This window comes from Ascaphus truei, chromosome 1, assembly GCF_040206685.1.
Source record: "Ascaphus truei isolate aAscTru1 chromosome 1, aAscTru1.hap1, whole genome shotgun sequence".
NCBI lineage: Eukaryota > Metazoa > Chordata > Amphibia > Anura > Ascaphidae > Ascaphus > Ascaphus truei.
This window is the reverse complement of record NC_134483.1, coordinates 58,103,690-58,124,144: the sequence shown is the minus strand read 5'-3', so window position 1 is coordinate 58,124,144 and position 20,455 is coordinate 58,103,690. Positions and strand designations below refer to the sequence as shown.

General features: G+C 42.9%; 1 protein-coding gene across 1 annotated transcript in view; it reads right to left on the bottom strand.

Annotated features, from left to right (window-relative positions):
• Nucleotides 1–20,455, bottom strand: part of C7 (complement C7) — a 101,134-nt gene that overhangs the window by 43,984 nt on the left and 36,695 nt on the right. The window contains exons 6-8 of the mRNA XM_075588656.1: nt 7,504–7,642; nt 3,149–3,283; nt 2,394–2,637 (exon numbers count right to left, since the gene is read on the bottom strand). Coding sequence (XP_075444771.1) covers nt 2,394–2,637; nt 3,149–3,283; nt 7,504–7,642 — 518 coding nt within the window. The remainder of the gene's footprint in view (nt 1–2,393; nt 2,638–3,148; nt 3,284–7,503; nt 7,643–20,455) is intronic.

The window sequence follows — 20,455 nt, the reverse complement described above, 5'->3', positions numbered from 1 at the left end:
TATTATTTTACTATTGCTTTCACTTCACTGTTAGTCACACTAATAAGTTTATTTAACACTCTTTGCACCTTTTTAGTACCGTATATACAGGACTCATTGTCACACTGTATATTCAAGGTTTATTTTAACTTTGAATCACTTTATATATTTTTATGTGTGTTTAAGTGCCTTCACCGTTCACCGTTCACTTGCGCCGCTTCTGAAGTGCCTCCAGTCTGCTGATGATACCCAGGAACCGCTGTCGCCACACTGACGGCATGTCTAGACAGGGTAGCGGCATGGATGGAGATGAATTGGCTGAAGCTCAATCCTAACAAGACTGAACTAATGATTATGGGCTCGGTAAAATGCCTGAGAATGGGGCAGGGGAGTTTCAAGCATCCCCTAATCCATGGTGAATCCATGGTGTACAGCCACTGCCCATGTGCCAGGTTTGTAACATCATCATCCTCTTTGACCAGAGTTTCAAAATTCAATACCAAGGACAATACAAAGGACTCGGGATCATCCCTTATGGTTGGATGAAAGGAGATTTCACTAGCAACAAAGGAAAGGGTTCTTTACAGTAAGGGCAGTTAAAATGTGGAATTCATTACCCACTGGGACTGTGATGGCAGATACAATAGATTTGTTAAAAAAAGGTTGGACATCTTTTTAGAAAGGAAAGGTATACAGGGATATACCAAATAAGTAAACATGGGAAGGATGATGATCCAGGGAGTAATCTTATTGCCAATTTTTGGAGTCAGGAAGGAATGTATTTTCCCCTTATGAGATATCAGTGGATGATATGTCACTTGTTTTTTTTGTTTGCCTTCCCCTGGATCAATAAGTAAGTATAGATATAGGATACAGTATCTGTTGTCTAAATTTAGCTTAGGTTGAACTTGATGGAGCATGTCTTTTTTCAGCCTCATCTATTATGTAATATGTAACTTACTATGTAACTACGTAACCTACTATGTAACTATGTACGCCCATGTGGCCTCAGTTGTTAAGTCTGTTTTTTTTTCTCTTAGTCTGCTTCGGAGCTTGCGTCCAGTCCTGTCATCCATGGACCTTGAGTCACTGGTCCATGCCTTTGCGCCAAAGCGGATGGACTACAGGAATACCTTCTAAGCAAACCTTCCGGTATGCCTGATGCGGAGGCTCCAGCTCTTGCAGAATGCTTCAGCTCAGATGCTGAGATGTGTTTCTCAATTTCAGCATATCACTCCCATCTTACGTGATCTGCATTGGCTTCCAGTGATCTTCCTGGTTCAGTTAGCCGTAATGGCCTTTAAAACCTTGCAAGTCTCGTTTGAAGCCGCTGAGCGATACTTGCTATGATCGCAGGTCCTCAGGGGGGCCACCTCTACGGGTCAAAGGTACTACACCCTACACTAGGTGCGCGGGCCTTCTCATGTGCAGCTTCTACCACCACAGCTCATGTGTATATCTACTTTACCACTGTCTTGGGCTCGGTGTAAGACTTACCTCTTCCTTCTGGATTTCCCTGTCTAACAAAACAATTGTACATCATTTTAATTTGTTTAACTGTAAAGTATTGCGATGTCCCCTTAAGTGGAGGCATTTTTACTTAAACAAATAAATGATGATTGATGTAGATGAAAAAAGATGTGGGACACATTTAAATATACTTTGTATAGACATTAGCATATCTCCCATGGGACCACAGGTATGTTCATTTTTCAGCACAGGCATCTCTCCCTAATTTATTTGGAGGTTGGTTTGTGGGGACATATACACAACTTAAGATACTATTAGGTTAGGGAGTCAAAGTCCTCCTCCACCTCCTCTACCCCCCATCTCCTCCAGGAAATCATCATTCCCATCTCACCACCCTCTAGGTGGCGCAAAAAAAGTGAGCATTTCAGCCGAGATTTGCATTACAGAGCTACCTGAATAGCAGTTATTGGCAAAAAAAAAAGTGTCTTTCACCCTTTTTTGACCTTACGGTTGGATTGTCAGAGCATGAATGATAACGTATGTTAGAAATTCATTTGCAGGCAATGTGGACATGCGATAACGGTTTGCAGAATAGCAAAACCACTAGTAAAATGCACTTTAGATGCATAAAGTCCCGTTTCGAAGCTACTAAAATAAGCTCCTTAGACTTTTCAAACATACAAAAGTTTGTGAGGAGTTTGTGTCACCTGAGATACCTGAGAAATATGCTAATTTAAATAATTTTTCATATACTTTGCATATCCCAGTTAGCACTGCCTATTTCCCAGGTATCTGAGGCATGTTCAGCTTTGTTAGATAACATTTACTGTTCACAGACAGACATAAAATACAGAGCACTGAATAACAATTTCGCTTATTAGAGATATTTAATTATATATATTTACATCATATCAAATAGATATTTAAAAAAATGTAAACTATACCTTCTTGATTCATTTTTTCGGTATCCATATAAAACAGAACCTTATACTGTCCTCCCAAAGATCCAGATTGCAGGAAATGGGTTCCATAATTTTCAATAAGTTTTCGGTAGTCACTGTATACATAAACTGATGGGAGATTGAAAAGCTCTTTCCAGAATTGTTCAGCAAGAGTTAAAAACTCAGGATGGTTATTTATGAACTGAGCCACTTCTACTTCATTCTGGATAACCATAAGCTGGTGGCTCTGAAGAAGAAATGAATTACACCATAATACAGCACATCAGCCCACTCCGGAGCTGAACTGAGCTCATTTTAGTTCTGATTCCCACCCGATTCTCAAGATTCATACCATTTAGATTGGCAAGATGGCACCCACAATCATCCAACAGGAAGCCACAACGTCATCCATTGTGCCTTCCTACTATCATGCGGGACCTGCGGGATTTAGTGGCCACTTTGATTTCCTGAATTAGAGCTCTAACAATGAGAAATAAAACAGGGAGATTATTGGGAACCGGAGTCCACAAAACAAAAAATAGTGAGGTTAATTTCCAGAGGACCCCCCCAGTTTTATTCTGTAAAACAAGTAGGTGAGGTTACTGCTTTAACCTTCCATTTTTTCTAGAGGATATAGATATACATGAATCGCATTTGCAATAGATCAGTTACATCAATCCCACTGGTAAAGTACCTCGGAATGTACATTAAAGCGCATGGTCATATTCTCCTTAAAGTACTTTTATACAGTCTCTTACCTTTTCCTTTTCTTGTTTTGATGAACTATATATATCAAGTTTTTCTCCCTTGACTCTCACATGGGTTTCACTATGTGTTACATAAGACCAGCTGCTGTTGTAAAAGTCGTAGTTAAAATCATTCTTGACCGAAACCTAGAAGAATGTGTCTTTAGAAAAAGGTAGCAAATATGCACAAAATTATACCCTTTTTTCTTCCTACAAAAAAAAGAACCTTGCAACCAAAATCTATGTAATCTGTTTATATTCTGTATCCACTACCAGCTTTCTCCTTACTTCTGGGAAGAGAGGCATACAGTACCATTATTTCAGATGATAGACAGTAAATGAGTGGATCGTCAAGTCAGAAGCTAAAAACTGACATTAAGGCTCAGATCCACATAAGGGTGCTAAGCTTTAGGACACCTTTAATCCCATTCATATGAATAGAGGCTGAAGTTTAGCCCCCTTTTGTGGATTTGGGCCTAAGAAGTCCCACCTTTTATCCTTATTGCAGAAAACATATCGGCACAGTATGGAGAAATGTGTAACTTCATCTTACTTCTTCCAGTCCTTTCTGCTGGTACACCAAGAGAGAAGAGACATGCTAGATCATGCACTGAAGCTACAGGGTGGGAGGATCAGGGGAAATGTGAGTAAGGTACATAGTTTATTATGGAGAATTTGGTATCATTGTAAAAATGTACTGTCATTTTTTATTATTTCATCTGAACCGAATTCAGTCAATCGCATGATACAGGGCCACCGATTGGTATGGACAGACAGACCCTGAATCCCACTTTCCACTGGTAGAGCTCGAGGTTCAGACAAAGTGAGAGAGGAGAGGAGAGGTGGGGTAGAGTGAGAGGGGGGGCAGAATGAGAGAGAGGAAGAGTGAGACAGAGAGAGACAGAGAGTGGTGAGAGAGTGAGAGAGCGATGGGAAGAGAGAGAGAGTGAGTGAGTGAGAGACAGAGAGGTGGAGACAGAGATAGAGGAGGGTGAGTGAAAGAAAGTGGGGAAAGAGAGAGGGAGAGATTGAGATAGAAAGGGAGGGGTGAGTAAAAGTGATTAAGAGGTGGGTCAGAGTGATAGAAAGGGGGGAGAGTGAGAAAAAGAGGGGAGGAGAGTGAGAGAGAGAATAGGGGATAAAGAGAAAGAGAGGTGGCAGTCTGATAAATGAAGGGAGGAGAGAGGGGCAAAGTGAGAGAGACAGGGAGAGTAAAAGAGGGGGAGAGTGAAAGGCAGGGTGGTATGAGCAAGAGAGAGGGGGTGAAAGTGAGAGATAAAAAGGGAGAGTAAAAGAGGGGGAGAGTGAAAGGCAGGGTGGTGTGAGCGAGAGAGGGGGTGAAAGTGAGAGAGAAAAGGGAGAGTAAGAGAGGGATGAGTGAAAGATAGGGAGTGAGAAGAGGGCAGGGAGAGAGAGGGAGAGGGAGAGAAAGGGGGAAAAAAGAAAAAAGTGCTCTTTAAAAAAAAAAATTTTTTAAATGTTCCCCTCCCCACCCCCTAGGTTTGAAGCAGGGGTCTACGGAGCTCCGGTGAACCCCTGCTTCCTGAGATTCTTACCTCCATTAGGTGCTGCTGGTATCTATCTGCTGGTTTAAGTGTCCCTGTCATGCAGGTCAATAGGATGATATCACGGCTTCCTACTGGCCCTCGTGACGCGATAGCCCCAACTAGCCCTAGCCGAGCTGCTACCGGCACCCCTTTCAGAGAGCTCAAATTAATGCGGTTCAGCTCTGGAGACTCCCTGCTTCAAACCTAGATTTCATTTTTTTTTCAATGTCACCATATTCTGCTGCTTTAACAACCCTACCAACTGCTTTTGAAAACTCTAGTCCTGGGCCCCGGGAAAGCTGTCAGAAGCCCTATGCTGTCTAAATCAGAAACCCTCACACTGACTGGGAGAAATATGCTGGTGAATTTTACTTACATGTCACAACCCAGAATCCTCATCCACAACTTAACCGCTGTATATGATATGATAATGGGGTGAATGAAGCAGTTTGGGCGTATGCGAAAGATATGCAACACATTTATTCTGAAAGGTAACATGGCAGAGCGTAAAGTTACCTACAAATATTCAGAAGGATACCCCCATCAAATGAAATAATCTCATATTTGTTATCAGTCACCATTGGCTATAGGGTAGTTTGGGGGGTTTCTATGAGGGTAGGAGGAATTTGGATAAGTATAGATTGTCTACTCCAATTATAGATTGGAATAGACAAATATATAAATATATATATAAATATATATAAATATTTGTGGGTCTCTTTCCTACAGATAGAAGAAGTTTTACCTAGTTGTATTTATTATCATGCTCATCATTAGGGACATAGCTAGAATAATATCTTATTGGACAAGGTCTGTTTAAGACAGGGGTGCGCAAACTTTTGCTCCTACACCTCCTGCCTCTGGTCCCCGGGTGCTCACACCCCCCCTCCTTCGCTCAGTGCAGCGTCAAATGACACGCTGGGTCATGTGATGCCACGTCATGTGAGGTCACATGCTATGGCAACGCGCGAAGTGACGTCACGCCACATTACCCCGTGGCGTCATTTTATGCCGCGTTGCCATGGAGACGCCTCTAGACGCCGGCTGAAGCAAGGTAAATTGAGGTTCCAGAGGCCTCATGCGATCCCCCAGCATTTAATTTTAATGCCTTTGGGAAAAGCGCGGTGCATCTGCTACCGCCCGCGCCCCCCCCCCCAGAAAAATATCGTGCCCCCAGTTTGCGCAACGCTGGTTTAAGATAATCAGGCCCACCTTCCTATTTTTCCACATAGCAAGTCTTTCATAAACAGAAACTAAAAGCTTCAACATCTTTTTCTGCACAGATGCATCTAACCACAGGAGGAGATACAGCAGCCTGTTCATTCTCTCCTCCAGCAGCCCTTCCACCCTTTCAACCCCATACAAGAATCATATCAACGAGTGAAATGATGATACCCCTCAACTGGTGAGCTGCAGAAGATGAACAGCCAAGCCTGCAGTATTACCCTTGTTACAAGGTTTCTGAATGTATATTTGTATTAATACTGTAGGTGCATCACATATAAGCATGTGTGAGTTCATGTGAATTCATGTAGGGCATGATGTGTGAGTTTATGTGAGGATGTACAGTATCTGAATTCATAAAGGCATGCGAGAGCGAGTATTTGGGCATGTATGTAAGACTGCAGGAACTATGTATTGGGTGGGGGTTTTCTGTATATACAAACTCAGTAACATACATACATTCCCATAATGTAACAATCTGTGTTTTCGGGAGTGCTCACCTGCTTGCGTGTATATGTAGATATAGATCGATGTACTACATGCACATACATCTAAATGGGTCTATAAATGTATACAGTATACATGATATTCTGCCACTAATGGAACCAGCTAAACACCTGCATTCTGTGGTAAACAATATCCCACTATCTTGGCTGAATGCTCAACCACCTGGGAAACTGTGCGTTTGCCCCTGTTAGAGGTGCGTCTCTAATATAAGATTATATCAGATATAATATAATAAAGTGGTTCAAATGTTTTTTTCAATAACCGTTTTGCAGGTGTAAGTAGTTATGGGGTTTGCTTCTTGCATATTTGCACACATATTTGCACACAGATTTCCATTTTGCCCTCTATAAGATGCACTTCTGAGAGCAGCAGCGGCAGTGACGGCGCATTTTATAGAGGGCAAAATATTTTCACCAGTCAAATTGGCAAAACAATTACGTTTTTAGTTGTTCAGTACCTCCATTATTTCCCATTTTGTATCCCAATTACATAACTCATTGTAAAATCCTTCAATATTTTTATGTTTGAGACATGCTGACAGACACAGAGAAGATTGCTGAGTGCTTTCACTTCAATTATAATACATTTTTCTAAGTGGGACTAAACCTTTCAAATCAAGGTGTCATAACCCACTCCAGACTAGTAACACTGCACATACTCCTGCTATTTTTATACTTTTGGGGTTCCTTCAGCCAACATAGAGGAAATTCATCTGGAGAATACGTGGGAAGAGAACAGTGACGAGAATTTCCATGGCACTATTTGGGGTCAGTTATATGGCTTCCATGGTCTCCCAATCAGAACCCAAAGCCTCACAAACAGTTGTAGTCTCACACTACAAAAATGCTTGTGTGTCAGCTGTGTCTGGTTTATCTGGGTGGAAGTAGTTATGCAATGATTACAATATGTTATATACTGTAGTTATAGGATAAACAGATACAACAATACCTTTTCTTTTATGCTTAAGCCGTAAGAGGGAATTGAGCTTTTTAGTCTGACTAGTTTAGTGCTATAGATACAATGAACACTAGAATCACATACAATTACTGCATACTGAGCTACTGTATTACACAGATACAAGTAACATACCTGAAATGTATACGTCAGGACATTTTCACTTAGTCTATAGAATTCTTTGCTGTCGCCGCTGAATACTTTCCGGCACTTTCCACCAAAACTTTTTGTATGAATCACATTTTTCTTTAATTCCTCAGTAATGGCATCAAACCTGTAACAAAAGGTGTGAATAAATGGTCAGAAACGGTAATCACATTCTGGGGAGCAGATGAACCATGCAGAGACGCCCTAATAACTGCACTGGCACAGCCCCATATACCAGGATATTCAATATGCTAAAGACATTTTATATGGCGTTTAAATATTGGATTAGCTCTGAAATAATGTAGCGTATAGGCAACATATATCTAACATAAATGCACATATTGCAGCTAGATGGGTCTCTGGCAATTGGAGTCAGGAGTATGGCGGTCAAATTGAGGTTTCCGCACGGCGGGTGGTGCACATACAGCTCCCTGTGGTCCTTCCACTTCCACGTTCCCCTACTGCGTTCCAAACGCTCGAGGTCGGCGTCTACATGTGATGACGTTACCTTCCGGGTCCCAATAAGCTGGCTACCAAGACTTTACGCGTTTTGCGAGTCAGCTTCATCAGGAGTCAGTAGTCAACTACCAACTCCTGATGCAGCTGACTTGCGAAACGCGTAGAGTCTTGGTAGCTGGAGACCCATCTAGCTGCTATCGTACAATGTCTGTACCCTTGGTCCACATGTGAGTTGCCATTTGTACTTGCTAGTGTGATACTGTGTTAATACACTGTGACCTTCTGCACAATTTCGTTTCTCTGTGTTTCTTGCATCCACGTTTGAGTACCTGCCATCCTGCCTGATACCTTACACTCAAGTTACACCATTAAGAACACAACAGCAATGGATTTCCTTTTGTGATACAATGCTTGTTTCCCTTTATTGAAAATGTGAGTGTACATTTTTGTGGTACTACATTTTTTAAGTCATTGCCTATTCTACACAGAATTGCACTATTTTTGTGTTTTTCTCTTGTTTTATGCCCCTACCGGTCCCCTGTGCTCCCCGCACTCTTCCTCCTCATTACTACTAAGAACCAAAGAGAAAGGTTCATCGTGGGTTGAGCAGCAGTTTATTGGTTACATATATGTAGCCGAGCCCCCTTACCTCCGTGCCAGACAGGGAAGAGGGTGGAATGGCTGCGGCGGCGATCGGAGCTCCCTGGATTAACACAGCAGGGTCCCTGGCAGTCCGATTCAGTTTGAATGGGACTGCCAGGTACCTCCGCTGTGTTAATCCGATGGGCCATTAGTCTGTCTGCAGAAATGTCACTGAAATGTTGCAGCATGTACCCAGCATGTACCTGCGTCTTGTTGGTGATTGCCCCAGATTTTCCAAGGCAAGTTTTAGAATACTCATTGGCGCACCTGTAGGAGCACCACGCGACAGTCGGAGCAGGGATGCAAGAAGAGAAGGTAGTGTCCAGGGAGCTGTGCTTCGCTGGACTAGGCCAGATCAACGCTAGGTCCCAGCTAGGCCCCGATTCGTCACAGGTTGTGGCTGCTGCAGGGAAGGCCCATAGATAGGGACACTTCCCCAGTAGCCGTCTAGAGTGTCAGTATGCCGTGATGGACACCACGCGGTGTGCTTGACCTGTGGTCTGGGACCAGACCAAGACCCCTACTATCAGAGACACTCTTATGGGGGCACCCTCCAATGGGAGACCCATCCAGAGGTGGACACCTGAGGATCCAAGCAGCATGGGACTCGTTGCGGCCCAGCGAATGCTCAGCCACGTGGCCTGGTCTGGACAGACCAGGAAATTACCTAATCTAAGTGCACCAACAGTCTTCAGGGGTAGCGCTACTCCCTACACTTTGGGTGGGAATTGACATTGGGGGGATGGACACTGGTGCCACCACACCCCGAGTACTGTGGGGAAGCTCCCCGGGGTTGTATGTTGTGAGATTATATATATATATATATATATATATATACATATATACAGTGTTCGACAAACCTATACATTTGCTCGCCCCGGGCGAGTGGATTTAACCCCCGGGCGAGTAAATATTGGCCCAAGCAGCACACGTTTGGTACTAGGTGGCGAGTAGATTTTTTTGTGTGGCGAGTAGATTTTTTGGTGATTTGTCAACCACTGCATATATATATACATATATATATATATATTGATGTGTTCAGCAAATATTCTTTTATCATACCACGTGTGTATATTTACTATTGTATTGTCTTGGGAGGGGCTATCCTACTATGTGAGGATCCTTCCCAGGTGGAGGTGCTGTGTGTTAGAGATCAAGGTTACCTCAGCCTCCTGTTAGCCACTAAGGTACGGCAGCGCTGGTAGTCTTTCCTAGTCATGGGGGAAAGAGGGCTACATATATATTTATTTATTATTTTATCACAGTTGTATTATTCCTATCGCGATCATCTGTCACGATATTGCACTATATATGTGTTATAAAATGCCATTTGGCATTCTTATTTCACTAATCCCTCCCACTAGAGCACCGGGTGATTCTTTGTTCACATATACAGATGTGGCCAGCCTCCTTGTTCCTAGTGATAACACAATATATCCCATTTTAACACAGAATCTCACAGAGACTCAATGGGATTCAACGGTAGGGATGAAGCAGAATATGTACCAGAGCGAACAATAATATCTGCTATATCTGGATGATCTTTCAATATGGGTAATCATTACCACTAGCACAAAAGCACTAGTGGAAGGGATAATAGTCATATACTTTTCAAAACATATGGGGGGGGAGGGCGGGGGGATCTAAAATCTAAAGAAAAATGCCAATACAGGGACCAGGAAAGCACATCAAGTTTACAATGTAACATATTCAAGAAGAGGGAACAATACTCACCTACCTTAAAAATAAGTTCTATTAAAACTTGCAGGGAAGAGAGATTTTTTAAAAATCCCTTAAAACAGCAAAGTCCCCAACCCACCCACCAGTCATTTTAGTTTTTATACAAATTTTGTTACAGACTCGGAACTAGAAGAGCGGGGGGGGAGTCCAAATCCAAATTGAAATCACATTATTTTTAGCAGATCTGAAGATGGTTATCTTTTTCTGTGGCAGAGTTTTGATTCCCTTTTGGAATAAAATCAGCCTCTCTCCTGCAGGCCAATAGGATGCTTCAAAATCATCGTAGGTGTGACGTTGTGGCTTCCTATTGGAAGGAAGGTGAAGAAGAGCGTCAGCACAATGAAAAGGTAATTATCACGGGACCCAGGGTTCTAATAATAGCAGAGTTCAGATCTGGACGTTCCTACGATTTTGATTCTATACAGCATCACTTGGGTAAATTGAGCGGGTTGCTGCTTCAATATATCATTTTATTGGGCTGCTCTTGAAACATATATCTATAGGACACATCTTGATCACCCACAAAATGTAGGAATATTTACAGATGTTGCAGGATTTATTGTCTCTGGCACCAAGGCAACCTGCTGTGGGTCAGATCCAGCAGCATGGATCCCCCGGCTACATTTGTATCTATAAACTTGGGGGTCAGTTTGCTGAGATGTGGATAACGTTGTTTAGTCTGCTGTTTGGTGGTACTGCAGATACAAACAAACTCCTTACATTTTGGTAATAGCCTTTTGTCTTAGTGTATTTTAGTGTTATTCCAAAAATAAATATGATTTGTGCTTTTGCATCACCCACACGCTTCTCAAATCAGCATGTGGGTAATGAAAGGCTCTGAATATAATTTGTTATATTACAATTCCAGCGTGACAATCCTCTGTATGTGAAAAGCATTATAAAACATTGGATATGAAGACTAATATGCAAAGCTTCTCATCACCAAGGTGCTTAATCCTGTTTGATTGTCAAGTCAAATAAAAAGATTCTTTATGTCAATAGTGTTCCTATTGATTCTCCCAAAGTATTCTTGATTTTTCAATGTTTGTTCTGCTCCTTGTAGATTCCATGCTTCTTTAAGTATTTCATGAAGCAATACACTTTAAGAAGAAACCTAAATGGTTTTCGAAGGTTCTCTCCACTTTAATGTACTCAGCTCCTATGTTGGTCCCTAAAACAGGGGGGCGCAAACTGGGGGGGACGAAATTTAAATTAAATCCTGGGGGACTGCTTGAGGCCTCTGTAACTTTCTCCTACCTTGTCTTCGGCGACGCATCGCCATGGTAACCCGGCATCAAATGACACTGTGGGTCACATGAAGTCACGTTGCCATGGCAAGGTGACGTCACATGATCCCGCTGCATCATTTGACGCCAGAGCTGAGCAGGCAGGGGCCCGAGCAGGGGAGGAGAGCAGGCAGGGGGGCGTATGGGGAACACTTTGCGCACCCCTGCCCTAAAAGGTATCACAAAAGGCAACAAAAATGCATTTCTCCATGACCAACATAGCAGTAATAGAACTTTCAGTTAGATTTCATGGAGAAATGTAGGTCAAGTACTTGAATTCTCTCCTAAGTCATAGAAGGGGAATAATAAATTGTTTAGTCCATATCTACTTGTTACTGATGTTTCTCGGAACTCCTATTGCTTATTACAGCTTTGACTTTCTCATGTATAATCTTGCTTCCAGATATGACTAACTTTTCTGTACTTACCTTTACCTATTCACATTGACACGTTGTTTTCCTATACGCCAGGTCTCTTCAGCAGGGGCCTTGGAGTGGCCTTCGCTCCTGCTAATTGCCGTGAATTTTCTCACACTAAAATTCACTTGTACGGTACGTTACGGTAATGTAAATATATATAGTACAATATATGGTACTGGTGCTATAAATGCTTAAAATTTTTTGAAGTGTAATCATTTTAGGATAATGAACATGGCAGCACTTTTGGGTTCACTGGGCTCCCATATCACACGGCAAAAAATGTATAAATAAGAAGTAAAAAATTTTTACAAATCGTAATTATTCCCAGGTGACAAGAATATTTTTGACTGTGGTTTTGTTTTACTTTGGATATCAGTGTATTTAGATCCAGCTGTTTTCCCTTTATGAGACAGCATAGAGAATGACTTCAACTAGTTCTCCAAAGGGGCCGAATCAAAAAAGAAAGGAGTAGAAGAGCAACAATAGTATTGGAATGTCATTTAGGCACATTTAAACACTTGATTACACTAGAAGAAAAAATGTGTGATGCTCTCAAGACAAATGTGTAGTTTATAAAGATGTGCAATAAATAGGAAGACAACCTGTTCATATATATATGTCCTATTGGATCAGGTAATGAGCTATCCCACAAGGCAATGAGGTAAGGATAGTTACCAATTGATGATCCCTGGATATTGATTGAGGCAAAGCTGGAATGGACTCACTTGGGAAAGCAGATTCCACGATGAACAGAAAGTCCTTGTAGATATCCAGCACCTCCAGGTTGAATGTGCCTCCGTTGTGGAAATCTTCACAGAAAGGGAGAGGGAAAAGAACGGAGCACTATCTCCAGTGCTGTAAAAAACAGCCAATAAACCACAGGGTATGCGTTCCCAAAATAAAGCTATTTAATGGATCAAAAAATCAGTAACAAAGCACACTGATTTTTTGATCCATTAAATAACTTGATTACACTAAAATGATTGCATTTTGAGGAAATCTAAGATGGCCGCCGGGACCGCGCGGCGAGGATAACTACCGATCCCTGAACCCCTCAAGGCGGATGGAGGTAAGGGGGAACCCCACATTGCAAAGCAGTGCAGAGGCACACCATAAAGAAGCGGTGATCACCCGCCCCTCTCCCGACAGATACAGCACGCCCGAACCGAGCCAGAGTCCCAAGATGGCGCCAGCCAGTGTGTGAGGTGCTGGGAAGGACACACAAACGTGCGGCCGCAGCGGAGCCAGTGCAGGTGATTCCTCTTGTGGCACGGGACCCACGAGATCCGAAGTGGAAGGGGAGACACCTCCCAGGGGAAGGAGGCTGCCAGTCGGTGACGCCCTGCTAAGAGGAGGCTGGCGGCCATTTAGGTCCACCCTATCTGCTCACTTCAGCAGTGCTGAAGGGAAATAGACACAGGCTGCCAATAAAGATCTGGAAAAAAAGAAGTGCAAATAAAGATATTTCCCTCTCCCTCCCCTCCAATTAAATCCTACCTTGAGCCCCATTTCCTCCTTTAAATTGACCACTGGGCCCAGTGCAGGGTCAGCCCAGATGAGAAAGAAGGGACCAAATTATCAAGGAATAAAGGCTTAACCAAAATCAAATAAAGAAATGTAAACAATGTGTGTGTGATCGGGACATTTTAAGAATGAGGGGAGCTCATCTAAATTTAAAATCCGTCTGTTTACATCACTCAAACAAACCTAGCTCTACTTTCAGCTAAAATTGACTAACTAACAACAAATATACTGTCCACTAAACAACAACAAAAAAACAGCGGTCCAACGCAAGGCATCCCTCTTCTTCAAAAAACGAAGCTCAAAAGACCAAGCAGCGTCCACCGCAGGCGGAGACGCAGATTCAGATCCAGACTCTGGAGAAGAGACGGACGCTCCACTTACCCGCAAAGAAATGATGGTGTTTGTACAAGAAATAAAAAGCTCTTTACTGAGATGCAGAGCTTTCGCCACAGCATCAGAGTGGAGATTGCGTCTATAGGAGACCACATCGTGGACTTGGAGGAGAAGGTGGATAACACCGCCCTTGCACAAGAGAACCAAGCGTAAGAAATCTAGGAATTAAAAACCCAAGTCAAAACAATTTTAGAAAAACTGGAAGACACGGAGAACCGGTCACGACGCAATAACCTGTGGATCAGAGGCGTCCCGGAAGAAGTGAACAACGCCCAATTGGACGCATATCTCACTCGGCTTTTCATGTCCCTTTTACCCGAAACATCGGATGAGAAATTTCAGATGGACAGAGCACATAGGCTTCCCAGACCGAAAAGGCCTAGACCTAGCGAAGCCACGGGACGTGATCACACGCCTACATTATTTCCGTATTAAAGAGGAAATATTGAGAGCCGCTAGAACCACCCCAAAGATAGAGCAAGATAATGTTCCACTCCTCATCTTTCCGGACTTGGCTCAAATCACGCAGAATAAGTGGAGAATGTTCGCGCAGATCTCCAACTCACTGCGGAACAATAAAATCCGCTATCGCTGGGGTTTCCCGTGCAAACTATTGTTCACTTATCAAGAAACGATGTACATCCTACTCTCACCAGAAGAAGGTGAGGAGAAACTACGATCATTGGGACTACTCGAACCAGAGAATCCGGAGGCCTTTCAAAGGCCTCGTCATTCACCTAAAGCACAACGCCAGGCATGGGTGAAAACTCCAACCTCTAGGCGAGCAAAGAACCAACCCACTTGAAAAACTAGAGCTGGATACTTACCTAACACCCATTTAAGATGGCAGGCAAGCCAAAATGTGGTCTGGACAAGTACAAGTGGATACGTGGTTCACTCCAGCAATCTATCTAAAAACTAAACAACGGTCGCGATATCTGGAGCACATCGACCAATTTGATCTAGCCGCAACGACCAAGACAACCTGCACATCAAGAAGCTACCGAGTTTAGCTTCTAAGTCTGTGAAGCGTGCAAGTTCCAAGACTCAGGTTATTTCTTTGTTCACTGTGGAACTGTTCTCCCAAGTTACCCACAAGTTTGAGACATTTAAAGTTTGACAGTCAGTTTGAACTAATCTGAACACTTAGAGGGGTTGATATACAATGGTCTATTTTGGAACTGTTTTCTAGATAGAGGTGTATTTTGACTATAGGTTTTAGACCGATATGTTGTCTATACTAGAATTTGTCTCCCAAAGTTCAGCTACTAAATCTTTATTAGAGACTAAAATATTAAAGGTTACGTTTAAGGTCATTTTTTCCATGTTTTTTGTCCCTCCCCCCCTATAGACTAAATATAAGTGCAGAGTCTGCCAAACTATGGCTGCCAGCCAGACCAACTTAATGCTTTTAAAATTGAGAAAGGATATGTTGATGTAAACAGTTATAACGTTCAATGCCCCCCATTCTTGTTTTTATTCCCCTGATGTGTAAGTTCACACACGCACAACCCACCCCGTACTCTTTGGGTTGATTTTGTTTTTCCTTTTCGAATGCTTAGCTCCTAAACAAAGGAGCACTGCGGCGTTGAGCTGCTGGGCCACTGCCCGCACCCCTCATGTTCATTTAACCTGTGAGTGCGAGAGACTCGCACCACAGGTCCCACTATGGCTGGTCCCCCCAAACAATGTTTGGAAGCCGGGGTCCTCGGTTTACCCCTTCCTACCTTCTCTACCCCTCCCCTCCACCAAGTTTTACAAGCATTTGTCACTATTATGTAATAATATGTATATCTCTCGATGTATATGTTCCCACACCAGACTGTTTCCGAAGACAGATGTACCGACTCTTCAACTATATGTAAGTTATCACTCTGTTCATTTGTATTGTATAACCCTGAACCACCACCATGCCGATTAACATAATATCCCAAAATACCAAGGGCTTAAACACCCCCCGAAAGAGACGTATTGCTCTCTCGGAAGCCAAAAGACTGGCAGGAGATATAATTTTATTATAAGGAACCCGAAGAGACAACAAAGAGTAGGGAGTGATCACAGGACCATACTAATTGAATAAAGTGATTAAGTACATAAGTGAGGTAATCAAATGGTGGGTGCAAACTGTGAACTGAAAAGTGAATCAGAAAAAAGGGAAGGGGAAACACAAAATGGATGTGCCCCCTAAAAGAATTCACTTAAATGCACACCAGCAAAATGTAAAAATTAACTTTTAATAAATTCCTTAAAACATATATTACCAAAGTAATGTGTGATGTGAATTAAAAATGTATTAAATCATCGCTATCAAGCAACCGTGTCATTAATTATTCATACTATCCCAGTAAACCAGTGAATATGGTGGGATGTAGAAGACAAGGAATGCTATGAGTAGGGTATTAACCCCTCTGGAGCAACGGTGAGACCAGCTATTGAATAGTGTATAGATGTACACGAATAAGTGGCCAAAGGATTGAATATCCTGCTTCCTGCTAGATACAGTATAGCACGGGCAACAATGGAAATGTTTCCTAAGTCCCTGCGCATGCGCAGTGTGGACGCAACTGACAGGAATTATTTCTAAGGTTTCTGATTATAAGGAACCCATCTGAAAAAGGAGGATCAATCACTGCTATTCAGCAGTGATTACCCTCTAATCTACCACTCATCAGCTCCCACGAAAAAGAATGGCGTAGCTACACTTCTCCATAAAAATGTAAATTTCAAAGTGGACAAAATTAAAAGTGATCTCGCTGGGAGAATTCTAATTATTACAGGGTCACTGGACTCTACTGATATAACAATAGTCAACACTTATGCCTGTAGGCGGACGCTCACAGAGGTATGCAAGGGAGTCTGGTTATAGTGAAATTAAATAAGGCTTTTATTGCGCCTGTTTCCTTAGCATCAGAAAACCATCCAAACAAGGGATAAACAAAGCTTCTATTCACTTGGGAGTATTTCTAGTGAAATACTATGCAATCCACCACTCCCTTTAGATAAGCATGTCTCCCAGCCCCAAACATATAACATGAAATGAACAGATATAAAAAGTCTTGTAAATGAAAGTCTTATCTGTTAGCTGGGCTGCTGTAGAGGAAACTTCTCTGCTCTCTTGGAACCGCACCCTTGTGTGCACAGGAAATATCAGGCTCCAGGTTAGAATCTTGTCCCCTTTGTCTTGGAGGCAGCTCTGCTGTTTCTTCTGGCAGGGCTCAAGACAAGTTGTGAGAGTCAAGGACAATCTCTGCTCTGTCTCCAAGTTCAGCTCTGGTGTGAGCTAAGGAGTCTCTCTTCCTGTCTCAAAAGACATGCTTTTCTAAGCAATCTAATCAGGCAGGTGGTGTTTGTTAATTGACTACCAGCAGTTAACCACCACACTGCTGGATTAGAGGCACATTGCCTGAACAGGGATAACTCCCCTGTTACAATGCCCCTAACGAAAATCAAGAATCTTTTTTCCAGGAACTAACAAATTTAATTCACTCGGTCCAGAAAGGCCTTTTAATTTTAGCAGGAGATTTAAATGCAATTATGAATCCAAATTTAGATAAATCCCACAGTCTTCCACCGCCACAAAAAATAGTTCCCTCTACTCGGGGACTTGTATCTATGACCAAGGAGCTGTTGTTGGTAGACTCCTGGAGATTAGTAACTAACAAGGTAAAGAATTTCTCCTTTTTTCCCACCCCCAAAATAGTTATTCTCGAATTGACTATATCCTAATAGACCAACAAATTAGTGATAATATTTCCTCAGCAGTAATTGCCCCCTCGGCTTGGTCAGACCACTCTACACTTATAACCAGATTGGTAGGCCTCACTACCAAAAATAAAACAAGGTTGTGGTCCTTAAATGAATCCCTACTATTGAACCCACAGCATCTCCAATTAATAGAAGAAGAACTGGCCCAATATTTTGAAATAAACAATACCCCAGAGGTTTCCTCTTTTACCCTCTGGGAGGCCCACAAATCAGTGATAAGAGGCAAATTGATTGCCCTGGCCTCTCGGAAAAAAAAGAAAAAACAAAACCAATTGAAATACTAACACAAAAATTATCAGAACTAGAATATATTCACAAGTCAAACCCCTCCCGGAAAAATTACAGGCAGATAATCTCAGTGAGGGGCGAACTAAATATTTTGTTGGTGTCAAACGCAGAAAGAGCTATAAGATGGACTCAACAGAAATACTATGAAAAAAGTAATAAAGCAGATAGAATGTTAAAATTCATAACATCTACACTAAAAATGGCTTGGTATCCCACAACCCCAAAATTATAAGTGACGCATTTAAAGACTACTATACATCACTCAATAATTTGCCAGGCCCAGTGGGAGACTCGGTTAAAAATAAAAAAGCAATAAAGATTCGAAATTATCTAGCAGAATGCCGGCTCCCCACTCTAGATCCGAATGATATCATAAACCTTGAAAAAACTATAGAGCCCCTGGAAATTACGGAAGCAATAAAATCCCTGAAATCTGGGAAGGCCCCTGGTCCGGATGGATTTTTTAATCTTTATTATAAGAAATATTCCACAACGCTCCTCCCATTTCTCACCAAAATATTTAATGATATTAAGGCCTTCCCCCTCCTAGAGATATGCTTTGTGCTACAATAGTGGTAATCCCAAAAGAGGGGAAAGATCCTCTGTTGTGCTCTAGCTACAGACCTATTTCACTGTTAAATACAGATCTAAAACTATATGCAAAAATCTTAGCCAACAGATTAAACAGTATTCTCCCTAAATTGGTTCATCCGGACCAGGTGGGGTTTGTCCTGGGCAGACAAGCCCTCGATAACACAAGGAGGACGGTGAATCTAATACATGTAGCAAAACACACAAAGTGCTAATCTCTATTACTCACTCTGGACGCAGAAAAAGCGTTCGATCGATTAGACTGGCAGTTTATGTCAGCTACGCTCTCGCAGATGGGATTCACATCCCAAATTTTAAACAGCATAAACACACTATACTCCACACCAACGGCTATTGTGAGAACGAACAACTCTTTGTCTGATCCCTTTTCAATATTAAATGGAACTAGACAAGGATGTCCGCTGTCACGTTTATTGTTTGCCTTGGCCATAGAACCATTAGCATGCCGGATAAGGAGGATTGCGGGTATTTCTGTTGGCTAGGAAGAATTCAAAATAGCTCTTTTTGCGGATGATATACTATTGACGCTCTCAAAACCTCTCACCTCCCTCCCTAACCTTTTTCACGTTGTATCGGAATTTGGTTCCCTTTCAGGCTATAAAATTAATCATTCCAAATCTATGGCCCTCAGTCTAAACCTCCCCAAAGATATGGTAAAATTGCTACAGCTAAATTTCGATTTTAAATGGAATCCGAACCACATTAAATATCTAGGGGTTCAATTAACAAAAGATTATTCAACCTTATACAGCACAAATTTTAAACCCTTCTTCGACCAAATAGCCAAGGATTTAACCACTTGGAATCCGTATATAATATCCTGGTTTGGGAGGATAGCCACTTTTAAAATGAATATTTTACCTAGACTCCTCTATCTCTTCCAAACTCTACCGGTTAAAATCTGTCAGAAAGATCTAAATAATATTCAGAAGAAAATTTTGAAGTTTGTCTGGCAAAATAGGCGACGCAGAGGTCGCAGAGATATTCTTTATAAATCCAAATCAGGAGGCTTAGCTCTCCCGAACTTACAAAACTACTATAGAGCTGCACAACTAGGGCAACTTATTAGCTGGCATTCAAACCCAACCGAAAAAAGGTGGGTCGAAATAGAGGATTTGATTTGTTCCCCATCTTATACTATATTAGTGAAAGCACTGTATGTTTGCCTGCCTGCCTGCATGCATGCATGCCAGCCTGCCTGCCTGGATGTCCGGTGTCCCTAGGGGAAATCTCATTGGTCCCTTGGTCCGCCCCCGCACACCTCTCATTGGCCTGAGGCGGAGTGACGGGCCAAAGGACACACAGGGACACACACACACAGGGACACACATACACAGGGACACACACTCTCCCCCGTCAGTTGGACCGCAGCTCACCTTCCACCCCCCCCCCTCCTCTCCCGGTGCCCCTCCTCTCCCGGTGCCCCTCACTCTCCCGGTGCCCCTCACTCTCTCCCCCCTCCCCACCTCACCCAAATCCCCACGCTCCGCAACATCCCCAGCCGCACCATCACCCTCACCGTGCGCCGCGGAGGAAGCGCGGCCCTGGTGCTCAGCAGCAAACTCCAGGCTCTTCCCCCCTCACGGCGCGGCCCTCCTGCTCTCCCCCTCACGTGCGCCGCTACCGGAGAGGGGAAGCGGCGCGGGACTCCCCATCACGTGCGCCGATACCGGAGAGGGGAAGCGTCGCGGGACTCCCCATCACGTGCGCCGCTACTGGAGAGGGGAAGCGGCGCGGGACTCCCCATCACGTGCGCCGATACCGGAGAGGGGAAGCGTCGCGGGACTCCCCATCACGTGCGCCGCTACTGGA